Source organism: Phascolarctos cinereus, unplaced genomic scaffold (assembly GCF_003287225.1).
Source record: "Phascolarctos cinereus isolate Bilbo 61053 unplaced genomic scaffold, phaCin_HiC Scaffold_4;HRSCAF=312, whole genome shotgun sequence".
Classification (NCBI taxonomy): domain Eukaryota; kingdom Metazoa; phylum Chordata; class Mammalia; order Diprotodontia; family Phascolarctidae; genus Phascolarctos; species Phascolarctos cinereus.
The window spans coordinates 657599580-657615063 of NW_027555847.1; the positions used below are offsets into that span (position 1 = coordinate 657599580).

The following is a 15484-nucleotide window of genomic DNA, read 5'->3' on the forward strand; positions in this document are numbered from 1 at the left end:
TGCGCCTAGAAGCGCCAGAGCGGGAGGGCCCTCAAGAAGAGAACCCCAGACGGGTGCCACTGTGGCTTCTCCCCACCTGGCCCCCACAGCTGGGCAATTCTCTTCCCCCTCCCCCATCCCCCACAGCCGGCGCCTTATCGAAGCGAAGCAGTAGAAGCAGCAGGCGGGGAAGGCGGAGTCCAGTGGGGAGGGACTGAGGCCACATGGGGGGCTAGCGGTTCAGTGGGCCTTCGGCTTACCAACCAGACCCTGGGACCCAATTGGCTCCGCTCCCGCGGGCGGGGTAGCCCTGATTGGTCCGTTTACCAACCCACAAGCCCTATGGTTTGCGCGGAGGGGCTAGGTGAGGACAGAGCAGAGTGCTGCGCCTAGCTAGAGCCCAGGTAGGTCCACAACGCGTTGGTTCCCTAGTGTACAGAGCTCAGGGTTCTGCTCAGGAAGACCAATTTTCGGCTCTCGAACACAAGAAGGCCTACACAGAGACACCTGTCCCCCTCACACGTAGTAGATACGGACGCTGTAACGAAAAGCCCCTAATTTAGATTCCCACTGACATGATGCGCACTGTACACATGCGCTCGTGCACACTCCGGTACACACACGCACACGCGCGCGCGCGCGCGCGCACACACACACACACACACACACACACACACACACACGGCTGTCTCCAGAGGCAACTGGGCTCTGTCTCCCACCCTCCTCTTCGTGCTTTCGAGCGCGGGGGCGCTGAGAACAACGGTCCTTGACTCTCCTAAGGGAGTATGATCGTGAGAAGCCACTCTTCGGTGAAGGGTGGAGCTGGGAAATGGGAAGGGAAGCGCACCCGACATCTGGGATCCCAAAGACAGGAGAGAGTAGGCTCACCAAGAAATTCTGCTCCCTAGACTTCTCCTGACCTCCTCCCCCACCGCCCTCACCCCGCACCCCCACCGCCCTGCCTCAGCATTGGAGAAGTTGTCGTCTGCAACGGGCCTGCCGAGGTTCCTAGGTTCGAACCTCTCCAGGTCTGTCCCCAATGGATCGTTCGCACAGCTCTGCTCCCCCCCCTCGTAGTGCAGCCGTGGCCTGGATGGAGGCGGGGCTTCATAAAGACTTCTTGTGCCTTAACAGCTGGGGAAGGGAATCTGAGGTTAACACCACTTTCGTCTATGCGTTCCCCAGTCGAGTCTAGTTTCCAGAACTAAAGCTCTGGTGGAATCCAAGCCACGTCCTTTCTTCTACCGAGCCCTGGGAGATTATAGTAGTCTCCTCCCCGCGGGCGGGACTGAGCTGACGCGTGTAGGTTCCAGAAACGCTCAGCTGAGGCGTCGCAGTTCACACCTACTTCCCGCCCCCATGCGCCTGGACTTAGAGGCCCAGTGGCTGTTCTGGTGCTGTGTCGACTAGGCTCCGAGCTAGTGAGGATTGGTGGGGGTGGGTGGGAGGAACGAGAAAATCAGCCCTAATCTCCAACCGCACAGGGCTGCTGAAAAGGTTCCCGTGGCTCAATTTAATTCAATTCAACAAGCATTTATTACGCACCTACTATGTGCAAGACTGTGGTAAGCGCTGGTGATATGATAACCCTGAGCCAAGGATGCTCCAGTTGCCTAGGGGTCTCTCGTTTCTTGTTTCTTTATGCTTCTAAACCTCGATCCTGCTCTCTTGCTCCTCTCCTCTCCTCTCTCCTCTTCTTTCCTCTCCATCTCCTCTCCTTTCAGCCGCCTCTGCCTCTGCCTCCTCCTCCTCCTTGGATACCAAGTTACCAACGTTAAACCAATCCCCAAGCGCAACTTGGCCTCCTCCACACCCTGCCCCGCCCCGCCGCGCCGAACCGAGCCAAGGCGTCCTCTCCGTTTCTCCCTCTCGTCCTCTTCCTCATCCCCTCTATCTCCGCTTCTCTGCGCTCCGGCTCCGCCGGCAATGACCTTCTCCCAGCTGCTGCTGCTCCGGGCACTGCTCGCCCTTGTGGGGTCCCTCTGCCTAGGGCTGCTCGCTCTCTCAGGTAAGAGTCACCCTTATCCCACGCCTGCAACACCTGGACATGGGATAGGGATCCCCGACTTGGAGAAGCAGCTGATTCCCCGTGGAGTACTAGCCTGCTATACGTCTCAGTGTCACCCTTACAACCTCAGCCAGCAGGAAAGAAGCGAATGATAGCCCACTCAGTTTAGGCCCCCAAACCCTCTCCATCCCCCACCCCGGGGCCGTGCGCGCTCCCGCCCGCCCCCGCGACACGCGGCTTAGAGGCCAAGAATCTCCGACGTTCCCTTCATTTTTACCAAGTCCCGAAGCTCCTGACACTACTGAAGGACCACTTCCAGGGGTCTCAGAAGGCATAGGAATATCAGTAATCCTGGGCCTGGGGTTCTGTTCGGTCCCTGGGAGACTGCGCGTCCCCACTGGCGAATGATTAGAATTGGGGGAGAGGAATTCCTGGGATCACTGAGGAGGGAAAGGGATCGCTGACTTGGTTGGCTTTTAGAAAGCCAGCCTCCTCTGGTCCCGGACCGGTACATCCCGGAGGGTAACCTGGTCTCCTCGTAGGGGCGGCGCAGGAGCCGTACTGGGCAGACCTGCAGCCCAGGTCGGCACTAGTGGAGCGAGGGGGCTCGCTGTGGCTGAACTGTAGCACCAACTGTCCGCGACCTGAGCTGGGAGGGCTGGAGACCTCGCTTAGAAGGAACGGAACGCAGAGGGGTCTGCGCTGGCTTGCCCGCCAGCTAGTGGATATCCGTGAGCCTGAAGCCCATCCTATCTGCTTCTTCCGCTGCGCCCGCCGGACTCTTCAGGCGCGTGGGACGATCCTCACCTACCGTGAGTGACGGTGGAAGGGGTGAAGGGGACCCTCTGCAATCCCCTCCCCAATTCGCTCCCCGTCGATTCCACCCTCCTCTCCATTTTCCCCGCACCCATCTTCACTTCGGCGTAACTCTCCACACCTTAGCCCCCTTTCTTGTCGGGCGTTCCCCATCCTCCCTATTCCTCTCTATCTCCCGTGTTCTCATGCCCTTCTCCATTCCCACTCTGCATCCTTCTCCTTCTTCCAACCCTTCGCCAGGCTCTTTTTGCGCCTTTCTCCTCTCCATCACACATCTCTTTCGATTCCCTCTCCCCCTCCATTCCCACTCCTTACGCCCCTGTGCCCACAGAACGACCAGACCGAGTGGAATTGGAGCCCCTACCTGCCTGGTTACCTGTGGGTGAGAACTTCACTCTAAGCTGCAGGGTCCCAGGAGCTGGACCCCGGGGGAGCCTTTCTGTCACTCTGCTTCGGGGAGCCCAGGAACTGAGCAGGCGGAGGTTCCCGGGAGAATCGCCAAGGGCAAGGGGCGCTATGGCCACGTTCACGGCCACTGCCCGAAAGGAAGACCACAGAGCCAACTTCTCTTGCCTTGCTGAGCTGGATCTTAGGCCCCACGGACTGGGGCTCCTTCAGAACAGCTCCACCCCACAGGAGCTCCACACATTTGGTAAGTGGGAAGTTGTGGGAAAAGCTTCTGACCCCTGCCCTTGCACTCCTGCCAGGTAGGAATAAGGAGCTGCTGGCCCTAGGAAGGGCCTGGCAAGATTCCTGAGTCTTGATGATACTAAGTTTGTCTGTACTCACCCCCTGAAAAAATGCACCAACCTCTCCACCTGTCCAATCCCATTTTTCCCTTTGACCCTGGACCCCCAGCTCTGTCAAAAGAGCAGGGTCCACACACCTTCCTCTTCCACTAGCCTAGCTCTCCTCTATTTCTTCCTGTCCTCACAGCCTTGGCCCCAGGGCCCCCTAGCCTAGCATTCCCCAGGCTCCTGGAAGTCGGCTCGGAGCAGCTGGTGAGCTGTGAGATGGACAAGCTGTTCCCAGCTGAGGAAGCCCGGGTACAACTGGCTCTAGGGGGCCAGATGCTGAGCCCCCAGGTTGTCCTGGATGGGGACAAACTGAGGGCTGCTGCTACTCTCACTGTGAAAGAGGAAGAGGTTGAGGGCGAGGGCGAGCAGGAGCTAACCTGCACTGTGACCCTGGGGGGACAGGATCGAAAGGCCCAAGAAAACCTGACAGTCTATAGTAAGGAGGTGACGGGTGGGGCTGGCCCAGCTGGGTGGCTGAAGTGGGAAGCTGAGGAGGGAAGCTAGGAGCTTGGGCTCATGGGCTATGGCTCCCCTTCCTCCAGGCTTTCCTCAGCCCAACCTCAAGGTCAGTGAACCCAGTGTCAGGGAGGGGACCTTTGTGAACGTGACCTGTGAGGCACGTCCAGGTGCCCAGGTGCGGCTGGATGGGGCTCCTGAACCTCCCCCTGGGGAGCCAGCCTGGCTCACCCTGACTGCTAGTGAAGAAGACGATGAGCGGATGTTCACCTGTGAAGCTCTCCTGGAGGTGAAAGGAGAGATCCTTCGTAGGAACCAAAGCCTGGAGCTACAGGTTCTGTGTGAGTGCACCTATCCCCCCCCCCCCCCCCCCCCCCGTTCCCTGCCTCTGATGGTTTAGGGCAACCACCCATCAACAATCCTACAGGCTTTTACTAACATCCCAATCTGGCTCCTTCCTAATGTAATTGAATCAGCTCACCAGCTAGCAACCACAGCAACTCATAAGGCATTTTGAGCAGAAATGTACTTATTACAAAACAGACAAAGAGGAAGAAGGGTTTTGGACCTGGGCCCAAAAACAAGGGTCAAAGCTTCTCTAGGCAAGTTCTGTGACATGAACAGAGCCCGGACAATCTTATCTCCAGCCAAACACTCAATGTAAAAAGCCCTGGGATGCAAACCAAAATGAAAGAGTCCTTGACCTAAAGGGACATATATTCTTTCTGTGGGAAAAGGGCCTCCATGCCAATAAACTAATGGGAGATAATTTGAGGAGGAATTCCCCTTAACTGGGAGATCAAGGAAGGCAGCACAGGCATAAAGGAGAAACAAGATAATCAGAGCCCTGAAAAAAAAAGGAGGAAAGGAAGGTGAGATGAGAAGGAAGTACATTCCAAGAAGGGGAACAGTTTGGTTAAAAGTCCAGAGGTTCGATGTCAAAGTCAGGGAATAGTTTGTGGTCCGGTTTGTATGGAATGCAGGGATCGTGAAGGGGAGGACTGTAACATAGGGAAGTGCCTGACTGGGGAGGATCCTAATTGCCAGAATGAGTTATTGGAGACAATAAGGAGCAGGCAGATGACATCACAGAAACACAGACTAGAAGAGTTGGAAGGACCCCTTGATGTCCTGGTCAAAGAGACTAGTTAGGACACTATCACAGCTTGATGGCGCAATGGCTAAAGAGTTGAAGCTTGAGTCAGGAAAACCTGAGCTTCAGTTTGGCTTCAGATTCTTACTTAGCTGTGTCTCGCCCTGGGCAAGTCACTGAACCTCTATCTACTTGAGTTTCCTCATCTGCAAAATAGCACCTACCTCCCAGTGTTTTTGTGAGGCTCAAATGAGATAGGATTTGTAAAGTGCTTTGCAAACTTTAAAGCTCTATATTAATGCTACTTATTATTGTTGTGGTAATAAGGGATGGTATCAAACGATGGCCCTATAGATTCAAAGAAAAGAACAGATGGGGAGGGTGTCATACAGTTGGAATCTGCCAAGACTTGGCAATTGGTTAGATGTGAGAGGAAGAGGGGAAGAGTCAAGCATGACTTCGAATTAACCAGCCAGTGTGACTGAAAGGATGGAGGTTTGAAGGAGGGAGGGGTTTGGGGCAAAAACAACTACTTTCATTTTTGTAGTATTTCAGAGTTGCAAATGCTTTTCATACGTTATTTCATTTGAGTCTGACGGAGACCAGTTACTACAGGTATTCTTATTCATAACTGACAGTGAGAAAGGTTAAATGACTCGTCCATAGTTCACACAACCAGTAAGTGTTAGAGGGAGGAATTAAACCCAGATCCTGCAAAGGAAAAGTGCAGCACTCTGTCCACGAGGCCACACTGGATAGGTCAAGTGTGGTATGTTAATGGTACTGGCAATAGAGATGCACAACCGCCACAAGACCATGAAGGACTGGCATTCAGGAGAGAGATGAGGATTGAGTATAGAGGGGAATTAGCTGAGTAGAGCTAATCACTGAATCCAGGGGAATGAATGAGCTCACCAAAAGAGTGTAGAGTTACTTAGGGAGTATGCTAAGCAAAGGGGACTAAAGAAAAATGGTCGGATAAGTGTCCTAGAATCTCAGAGTTGGAAGGGACCTCAGAGGCCATCCACTGAGTGTAACCCACAGTGGTACAAGTGGCTAATCCAACTTTTTTTGAAGAAAGAGCTCCAGTAGGGGGGTGGGATGGGGTTGGGGGGAGGAAATCTACTCAGGCAGTCCATTCCACTTTTGGAGAACCAGTTAGGAAATGATTCCCCACATCAAGCCGAAATGTGTCCGTCTGACTTACAAGTTTCTTTTTCCACTTGACAACCCTTGAAATAGTTGGTGAGCTACCATATCCCTACCAAGTCTTCTCTCTGGGCTATATTGAATTCTTTTAAGTAATTCTCATCTTGGGCTCTTTACTATTCTGGGTGTTTTCCAGTTTGTCATCGTCCCTTCCTAAAATTAATGTCAGAAGCTCCAGAGAGGTCAAAGTCTATGAGAACCAAGGAAAGGAAAAACCTCTACTCCTAACTGCCCCACTTTTGATATCTGAGCTCTGATTCTATCCCACCCCTGCCCCAGATCTTTACTCATGTGATCTTGGATCAAATAATTTCACCCTCCGGGCATCTGTAAATTGAGGGTAAAACAAGAAATTCAGACTAAAACTCCGTGTTCTTTTACTTTTGCTTTATCTCTGACTTACCACTTTGTGTTGATTTTCTTCCTTATTTGCCTAGCCACAAGGCCCTTTTGATAGAGCTGAAACTCAGACCCATTTGGGGATTCAGCCCTGAGGTTTGGGGGCACAGTCAACAGGGAACTCCCCTCTTTCACTCCAGATGGGCCAAGACTGGATGAGGCAGGCTGTCCTGGGAACTGGACATGGTTGGAGGGGATGGAATCCACCCTGCAGTGCTGGGCTCCAGGGAATCCACCCCCAGTTGTGGAATGTATCCGGCCAGAGGGGGGGCCAGCCATCCCGCTGGGCCTGCCGCTGCCCATCAGCCGGGATCACGCGGGCACCTACCAATGCACAGCTTCCAACACAGTGGGCCAAACAACAAAGGATGTGATGGTGATGGTGGAGTGTGAGTGACAGTGGGGCCACCACACCCACCCTGGCTCAGCCCCATTGGAGGGAGGGCCCTCCCATCCAAGAATGGGTGGTGGAGATTATGGGGAAAAGGTCAAGGGGGAATACCCAGCAGTGCCAGGGTATTGTCCAGTTGGGATGGAGCAGTGACCAGCAGAATAGCAGGGCTGGGGCCCCTTCTATTTTTAGAAAAACATTTTATTCATGTTCTTTTCTTTGTTTTTAAACACTGCTCTCACTCTCCAATGACTGCATCCTACCAATTGAAGCCCCCACTTGACAACAAATAAGTATGGTGGGTGTCTTGCCTCCTGTCCCCTTACCCCCACCAATACCATCCCCCTCTGCTACCAGATGGGCCAGTCCTGGATCAATTAGGTTGCCCAGAGAGACGCACATGGCTTGAGGGTACAGAGGAGGTGCTGACCTGTCAGGCTCTTGGGGTCCCACCACCCACTGTGAGCTGCATCCCCACTGGGCCCAGGGCCTGGCTTCCTGTGGGGCAACTTCAAGTCACCCGGGAACATGCAGGCACTTACCATTGTGTGGCTACAAATCCTCGAGGCTCAGCCTCCACAAATGTGTCCGTCACTGTTGAGTGTGAGTGGAGAGGGAAAGGAGATTGGTAAGGGCCAGGGGCAGAGGGCAGCCTGGTGCCCTGCAGTGCCTGATGGTTGTCTTGTACCTATGGCAGATGCACCAAGTTTTGGGGAGGTTGACTGCCCTGGTGCTTGGACCTGGGTCAAGGGGTCTGACCACCAGTTCTCCTGTGAGGCTGATGGGAACCCAGAGCCTGTGGTGCTATGTGTAAGGGCAGGGAACCGGAGCCATGAGGAGCTGCTTTTTCCTCACCTGGGCTCTCGCTTGGGGCATGACCCTTCTCCTGGGCTCTACTACTGCAATGCAACCAACATGCATGGGTCAGCCAGCAAGACAGTCACCATCAGTGCCGAGTGTAAGTTGGGGACCCAGGGCTCAGGGTGTAGGGGCCCTTATCAGTACATCTGGCCCCTGTTACTGACAAGTTAACCTTGCTGCCCTCTAGCCCCACCAGAAATGGATGAGGCCAGCTGCCCAAGCCACCAGACATGGCTGGAGGGGACACAAGCACCGGCACTGACCTGCAGAGCCCAGGGCAACCCCACTCCAAGGGTCCAGTGCTCCCGGGAAGGGCCGGAGCGGCCAGAGAAGCCCAGTGTTTCCAGGGCAGATGCTGGGATCTTCCACTGTGTAGCCACCAACAGCCATGGATCAGACACCAGGATGGTCACCATTGGGGTAGAGTGTAAGTGGCCAGTCCTAGAAAAGATTCAGGGCAGGGAGAAGAGGGCAGGGCTCCCTAGGGGACAGGATTCTGTCTGATTCTGGGGATAACAGGCTTCTCCACCCCCAGACAGGCCCTTGGTAGCAGAGCTGGTGGCCATGCCCCCAGGCAGTGTGAAGCCTGGGGGGAACTTTACCCTGACTTGTCGTGCTGAAGGATCCCCCCCAGCCCAATACAGCTGGCGAACGCCCCCAGGAGCCCCCAACATTGGTCTCTCGGGCAACAACAGCACTCTCAGTGTGGCTGGTGCCCTGGGCAGCCACGGAGGTGTGTATGAGTGTGCTGCGACCAACACCCACGGAAGCCATGCCCTTCAGATCACCGTGCACGTGGCTGGTAAGGCTAGGCCTTGGGCAGAGGGGGTAGCGGTCCATAAGGGAGAAGGCTTTGGGTTAGCTATTCAGCAGCCTATGGCCTAGCTCTCCTGTGGGTGTGAAGGGTCACTGGGGGCTGGCCCACAGTCCGAAGGATCTCATCCCTGGCTGTCCACAGGGCCCTGGCTGTGGATTGTCGTGGGCGGGGTGGCCGGAGGGGCCTTGCTGCTGGCCAGCCTGGGTGGCCTCACCTATTACCTCCAGTCCACAGCCTGTAAGAAAGGAGAGTACAACGTGCAGGAGGCTGAGAGCTCTGGGGAAGCTGTGTGCTTGAATGGGAGTGGGGCTGGGACCGGGGCTGGGGGTGGAAGCGGTGCTGGGGCTGGGGCTGAGACTGAGGCAGGAGGAGCAGAGGAGGTGTATTCCATCCAACTAACTGCCACGTGAGCCCCCCCACCCCCCAGGAGCAGGACTTCCCACACCCTTATGCCCAGATGGGTAAGCAGCCCCTCCCTGACATGTCTTTATTAATTGATGTATTTATTTATGGAGCCCGAGTGCCAAGGCAGCTGTGATCCAGGATCCCCAGGAGCCCTTCAACTACTGCCCCGAGTTTTCTATCCCTTAATAAACTTTTTATAATTGACTCTGTCAGCTGTCTCTTGCCCTCCCTCTCCCCACCCCCTTCCCTTTCTGCCTCCTTCTCTGTCCATCTTTTTCTATGGGGAAGTTTGTTTCTATGTCTATCTCTTTGTGTGAGTCTGTTTCTATTTCTGTATTTGTCTCTGGGTTTCCAAGGCAGCCAGGTGGAAAGAAGCACAGGCAGGGGATAGCGCGGGTGGGGTGAGGGGAAGAACCCCGAGTGTTTGGCCCAACTTTGCCACTGATTTGCCATATGATCTGGGCCACGTCCATTATTCCACCTCTCTGGCATGGGGCTCCCCGTCCCTAAAATGAGGAGATTAAACTGATTGAACTGTGGGATTTCTTTAGCTCCAGCATTTTATTCTAGGATTCTGTATCTCTGTAAGTCTCCATTTCTCTTTCTGTTTCCCGATCTCTTCATGTCTTGGTGTTTTCTCACCATGCCTTTTTCCCTACTCCCTCCTCAATATGGGTCTTTATTTAAGGAACTTTGACACTAGACCCTTGGACTGGGAGAGCTCCAGAGGGTCTTCCTCTATTCCAGAATGGAGGTGGAAGCTACCCTACTCTGGCCAATGGAAAAAGCATCTGCTCAGTGGTTTGCTCCCAGCCTGGTAATCCTTCCCAGTCCTGGCCTCAGGATCTGAGGGTGCACAGACTGTGAGCACCAGTACCAACCCCAGCCTTCCTGGGGCCAGGCTGTCTCCTTCATGCTATCTCTTCCGGCCAGACCTAAGCTGCTGCTCCTCGGTTTCCTCTGCACTGGGTGTGAGTGAGAAGGGGAGGGAGTAACCCTAGCAGGCAGTTCTGGCCAAGGCAGGATTCCTTCTCCCCCAACTCCAACCCTGATAGCTCGGAGGGCCAAGGGGAGGTCCTAGGGAGGCCAGAAGAGCCTCCTCATCTGTCCTCAAATCTCCAGAGGGACCTCCCACCACCACTCCCACCTGGACAGAAGGAAGTTGGAATCTCTCCTAGAAACCCAGCCCAGGTTTAGAGAAGCATCTTTGGACAGTGGAAGACAAAGTCAAATCACAACAGAGAGTAGATGGGTAAGCTAGACTAAGTGGCCAGGATTCTAAGGTTTACCTCGGTTTACTCTGCCTGAGAAGCTCACTAACGTCCTGAGAACAAAATGCAGAGAAGTCTCAACGCCTGAAGGGTGGAGATGGGGAAGCTTTTCTCCCCTTACCCTTTCTTTTCCCTCCCCCTCTAGGGCTCTGATAAAAGATCCCTTGGGGTCACTTTCCCCATATCATAGATAAGTAAACTGAGGTGCAGAGTGGGGTCAGCAGCTGAGTCATCTTGTCCCGCATGTGTCTAGACAGGGGCCTCTGGATTCTCAGACAAAGAACCTCAGCCTTAAACTCTGCCTTAACATCACTGACCTTCCCAGTCCTGAGGGACTTAAGTTTATGTCCAACAACTTTCATTTCTGTGATCCTCAGTCTCTAGATATGATTGACTCCTGGTAGGGGAAGGAGAGTATGAACAGGACATGATGGGCTCGGAGTGTGTGCAGCTGGGGCAGAGTAAAACCCGGCCTCTGAACCAGCTATTCCCATCTGCTAGAGCCTCAGTTCACCCCACCCCTACCCCCTACCCCTACTCCCACCCCCAGGTCAGGGCATGAGATCCCTGCAGAAGGACACAGTTTCAGAGTTGGGGTGACTCTTAGCATGTCTGCATGGAGGAGGCAGTAACCACACACGTACATGCCAGTAGCTGATGCTTTTTCCCTCTCCTCATTTTCTGTACCCCTTCCTCCAGCTTCCCCTGCTCCTCCCACCCCAACCAATTCTCAGACAGAAACATCCTTGTTAAGGCCAGCAAGTTCCCTGATGGGTTCTGATGCTCTAGCAAGAACTTCCCTGAAAAGAAAGAAAATGGCCATGTGTGCCCCTTCCTCCCCCTCCCCAAAGAAAAGCACAGGGCAAATTGTGTCAGGGAGCATCTGAGAGGAAGGGTCAGAAGACAGTCAGTAAGGGCCAAGGTTAGTAGGGTCGCCTCCTCCCACTCAATCAGACACAGTAGTCTTCCTCTGCATGAACAGATCTATTTTATTTCTGATTTTTTCTTTGGATGAGTGTGGGGGAGGGCATGACTGAAGTCACTGCTCCGGCCTTCCCACTGGGACAGGAATCCACATTTCATCAGGGCTATGCCCCAGGCCTGTGGGGATCCCTGCTGCCTCTCTTGATCTCATTGCAGCTTCTCTGGGGAAGCTCTTTTCCTTCTCCCCATGGAGCCGGGGCACCCGGGGCCGGACACTGGAGTCATGGCTGTCAGTCCCTTGGAGGGAAAGAAGAGTCATAAATATGACAGATATGGTGTCCTCCCCCCTGCCTTCCAGTCCCGTGAATCCTCCCTCATTCCTCTTCAGCAAAAGTTCCTCAGAATGTGGGTGGGGGTCAATGGGGCTAAGGATAGGTATGTAGGGAAAGGGACAGGATGAGTAAACTCAGGAGGGCCCAGACCAATGCCAGGGCCTGGGGAAGGGGAAGTTCCTCACCTTTCTTGCCAGGGCCTTGTGGGGTACAGAGCCAACCCCCGCAACGGGTACAATGTCCAAGTGGGCAGATGCTCTTCCTAGGTACAGTCCAACACGTAGGGCAGCGAATTCCATACTTTTTGTACCTGTGTGAGGGCAGTAGGTGGTAGTAGTAAGAAGCATTTATGTAGCTCTTTCAAAGTTTCCAAAGCAAATATCTCATCCTCACAACAACCCGGGGAAGCAGGTGCTATTATTAGCCCTGTTTTACAGATGAGGAAACTAAAGCAGATGGTGATTTGCCCAGGGTCACACAGCTAGTAAGTGTCCAAGGCTGGATTTGAACTTCAGTCATCCTGACTCCAGGGCCAGCACTCTATCCACTGTGCCACCTCACCCTGATGTCAGAAGCTAAGAAGCTGTCACCGAGTTCCCTCCGGACTCTCCAAGGACCTTGAAAGGAAGGAAGGATGCTTGGACAGCTGCATTCCTATCCCAAGCGGGATAAAGCTTCCTTCCTGATCCCTGGGCCAACTCAGAGCTCCAAAGCCTGGCTCAGGTCCTTTGCTCTTGCCCAGCATGTACCTGATACCACATGCATTACACAGTGGGGTCCCATCCTCTGCATCCCGCCACAGTGGGGTCCTCTGGGTTCGGCAGGAGGCACAGCATCGACTCCCTGGAAGGTCAGAAGTGTGGTAGGGGTGAAGGAGGAAACAGCCACCTGGTCAGACCCTCTCTAAGCTTAACGGTGCCTTTGGGCCTGGTTAGTATTCCCCAGACAGAAATGGGCATCTAGGACTCATGGTCTAGCCCTCCCCACAAGGTCCAGGAGTCTTTGGGGTTTTTTTGTTTTTTGTTTTTCTTTTTGGCTAGGCAATGGGGTTAAGTGATTTGCTCAGGATCACACAGCTAGTGTTATGTGCCTGAGGCTGGATTTGAACTCAGGTCCTCCTGAATCCAGGGCTGGTGCTCTGTCCACTGCACCACCTAGCTGCCCCATGGTCCAGAAGTCTTAACCCAAGTGGTCAACACTGAGAGAGAAGAAGAGGCAGCCTTGGTGATGGGGAAAAGACAGACTTGGTAGGGAGGAAGAGAGAGAGAGGGATGGCAGACAGTCAGGAACTGGATAGCACAGCAAAATTTTAGCTTCCAGCTGCCGAGAAGCCTCCCACCCAGAGGTGGGCAAGAAACGGACTGGTTCCCTCACATACCTGAGGGACCCTGATGGTTTGATGTGGCTGCCCCCATGGGACTGGGCAAGGCCCCCATGGGACTAGGTGAGGCCTCCAAGTTCCGGGAACCACAGGCTGAACTGTAAAGGGAATTGGAAGAGGATTAGGCCTTGACCATCATTGCTGTGTTCCCAAAAGCTCCCAGCCTTATGCATAAGAAGAGACCCCTGAATTACTCCTTCCCTCAGCTTTCCACCTTCCTACCTTTTGCCCCAACCAAGCCAGCCTATCCCCACTCTGCTGTTCCCAAGTGTCTCAGGCAGGGGAACACAGCCTCTGGGGCAAGATATATGAGGAAGAGGGTCCTGGATGTCCCAGCTCAATACCTGAACTGGGCAGTGATTAGCAGCTGGTGCCCTTCCTGATCAGGCTTCAGGTGCATCCTCAGCACAACACCCTGGAATCCTGGCTCCAGACCCTCGGCTCCCCGTTGGGGGTGGGGCTGTTTGCGGAGGGTCCTGCCTGCCAGGGCCTGGAGGCCAGGACCCCTACCCAGTCCCACTCCCAGCCCCACCTGTTTCCTGGCCCTTGGGGGGCTCAGTCTGTGACACTGAAGGCTGATGAGGGCCAGTGAGTCCACAGCATCCCAAGCTCCTGGACCCCCAGGGACTGTCAGGGGGGGCCAAGGCCCTGGGGGTCAGTGGTGGCTGCAGCCAGGGCTCAGCTCGGGAGGCTTGTGGGACAGGAGCCTGCCCGAGCCGCTCAGCAGTCTCCTGGAGAAAGCGCAGGCCGGTCGCTGCAGCTGGGAGGGCCAACCAAGGAGACCTAGGGGGAGCAGGCAATGGGATTAGCTGCCCTCCCCCAGGGCCCACAGACTGATCCGAGGCCCCTAGGGAGTGGCCTCTGGCTGACCCTGCGTGAACCCAGGGGATGTCCCCGGGGTGACCCCAAGGATCCCTGACGGGAGAGCTACTCCGGCTGGGCCCAGTCCCTGAGGGGAATGTGGGGGGGGGGGCGGGGAAGGTCTGAGCCCTTATACACCTGCTGTCTCCAGGGCTCTCGTTTTCTTGGGGCAGGATTAAGGAGCCTGCGCAGGGAGTGGGGTGAGGCAGAGGGTGCACCCCCTCGAGCTCTGGCTCTGGCTCCAGGCAGGGCGGGGCCAGCAGTTCCCGAAGGACAGAAAAATCCGGGGTGGGCTCCCCCTCCATGGCTAGAGCTGGAGACCCCACCCCAGACCTCTGGCTCTTCTGGCCCCTGCCCCCGCCCCCTTCCAGGAGAAAATTGGCTGCAGCTGAGGAGGGCGTGGTCACTGCGAAGGCCCCACCCCTTCCTGAGTGTCCAAAACCTTTGGCTTAGGGGCCGTGCTGCCTGTCCAGTGTAGCCCTGGGCAGATACTTAGCTCTCCCCTTGCATATATATAGGTGCCTCGATATTCCTGGCTTAAGCTAGTCGTTATATACTATATTTCTTCTGATCCCACCCTCACTTGTGTGACCATTGGGCAAGACGCGACTTCTACAAACCAGTTTCTTATAAAAGGAGGGGAGGGGATTGGATCAGGTATCTTGCAGTTTATTCTCATTCGACTTTCCCAGACTTGGAAGAACTGACCTCTGGGAGCCTTGGACTTTAGTCCTGGCTTTGCTCCTAAATAACTGATTGACTTGGGGCAAGTAATCCCATTCCCTGAGCCTCAGTTTTCCATATCTAGATTCCATTTTCCTCAGTCAGGTCCACATATTCATCTATTTATTTATTGGTGAGGTCATGGGGTTAAGTGACTTGCCCAAGGTCACACCGCTAGTATCAAGTGTCTAAGGTCAAATTTGAACTCAGGTCCTCATAACTCCAAGCCCAGAGCTTTATACACTGTACCACATAGCTGCCTCAGGTCCATATATTTATCAGCCACCCAGAGGCAGCTCATCAGATAGCGTGCTGGCCTGGAGTCTAGGATTCGCCTCTTTTCCCATCTGTAAAATGGGGATAACAATATCATGGAACTTACAGGGTTGATGTGGGGATTAAATAACATATTATACGTAAATCACTTTGTAAATCTCAATGCTTTATGTAAACATTAACTTATATCCCCACTTCATCTGCTAGAAAACCGCACAATTCATCCAACTGGAGGAGCCAAGTCAACAGGGTGAACACCCTGGACTTGTGAGTCCCATTTTCCCAGGGCTGACCCTGGGCCAGACAGAAGACCTAGATTTCAATTTTGCCTCTTCTGCTTGCATGTGTGAATCTGACTAGCTAAGTCCTCTCCTTTCTGCTTCCTGTTGGACCATTTTCTCTAAGGTTCTTTCAATTAAAAATCCTTTGTCTTTATAAATTTAGATTTATCCTGTTTGTCAGGGTGGTGGTGGTAGAATTATGAG

General features: G+C 54.2%; 2 protein-coding genes across 3 annotated transcripts; one reads left to right on the forward strand and one right to left on the reverse strand.

Moving 5' to 3' along the window:
- Window positions 1-246: 246 nt before the first annotated feature.
- ICAM5 (intercellular adhesion molecule 5) lies at window positions 247-9440 on the forward strand. Of its 2 annotated transcripts, XM_020995400.2 has the most exons (11): window positions 247-1987; window positions 2530-2799; window positions 3135-3455; window positions 3740-4036; window positions 4143-4397; window positions 6898-7146; window positions 7506-7751; window positions 7846-8106; window positions 8197-8436; window positions 8545-8811; window positions 8968-9440. In XM_020995400.2, the coding sequence occupies exons 1-11, from the start codon at window positions 1621-1623 to the stop codon at window positions 9234-9236; spliced, it is 3042 nt and encodes a 1013-aa protein (XP_020851059.1). In that variant the 5' UTR covers window positions 247-1620; the 3' UTR covers window positions 9237-9440. The 2 variants fall into 2 exon arrangements, with proteins under 2 accessions (XP_020851059.1, XP_020851060.1); XM_020995401.2 differs by lacking the exon at window positions 7506-7751 and having other exon boundaries at window positions 250-1987.
- A 2033-nt stretch (window positions 9441-11473) lies between these two features.
- Window positions 11474-15443, reverse strand: ZGLP1 (zinc finger GATA like protein 1). Its single transcript, XM_020994926.2, is given in 6 exon segments — window positions 11474-11723; window positions 11944-12068; window positions 12508-12601; window positions 13137-13237; window positions 13484-13668; window positions 13670-15443. Coding segments are annotated over 6 exon segments (1323 nt in total). The 5' UTR covers window positions 14306-15443; the 3' UTR covers window positions 11474-11541.
- Between the last annotated feature and the right edge of the window lie 41 nt (window positions 15444-15484).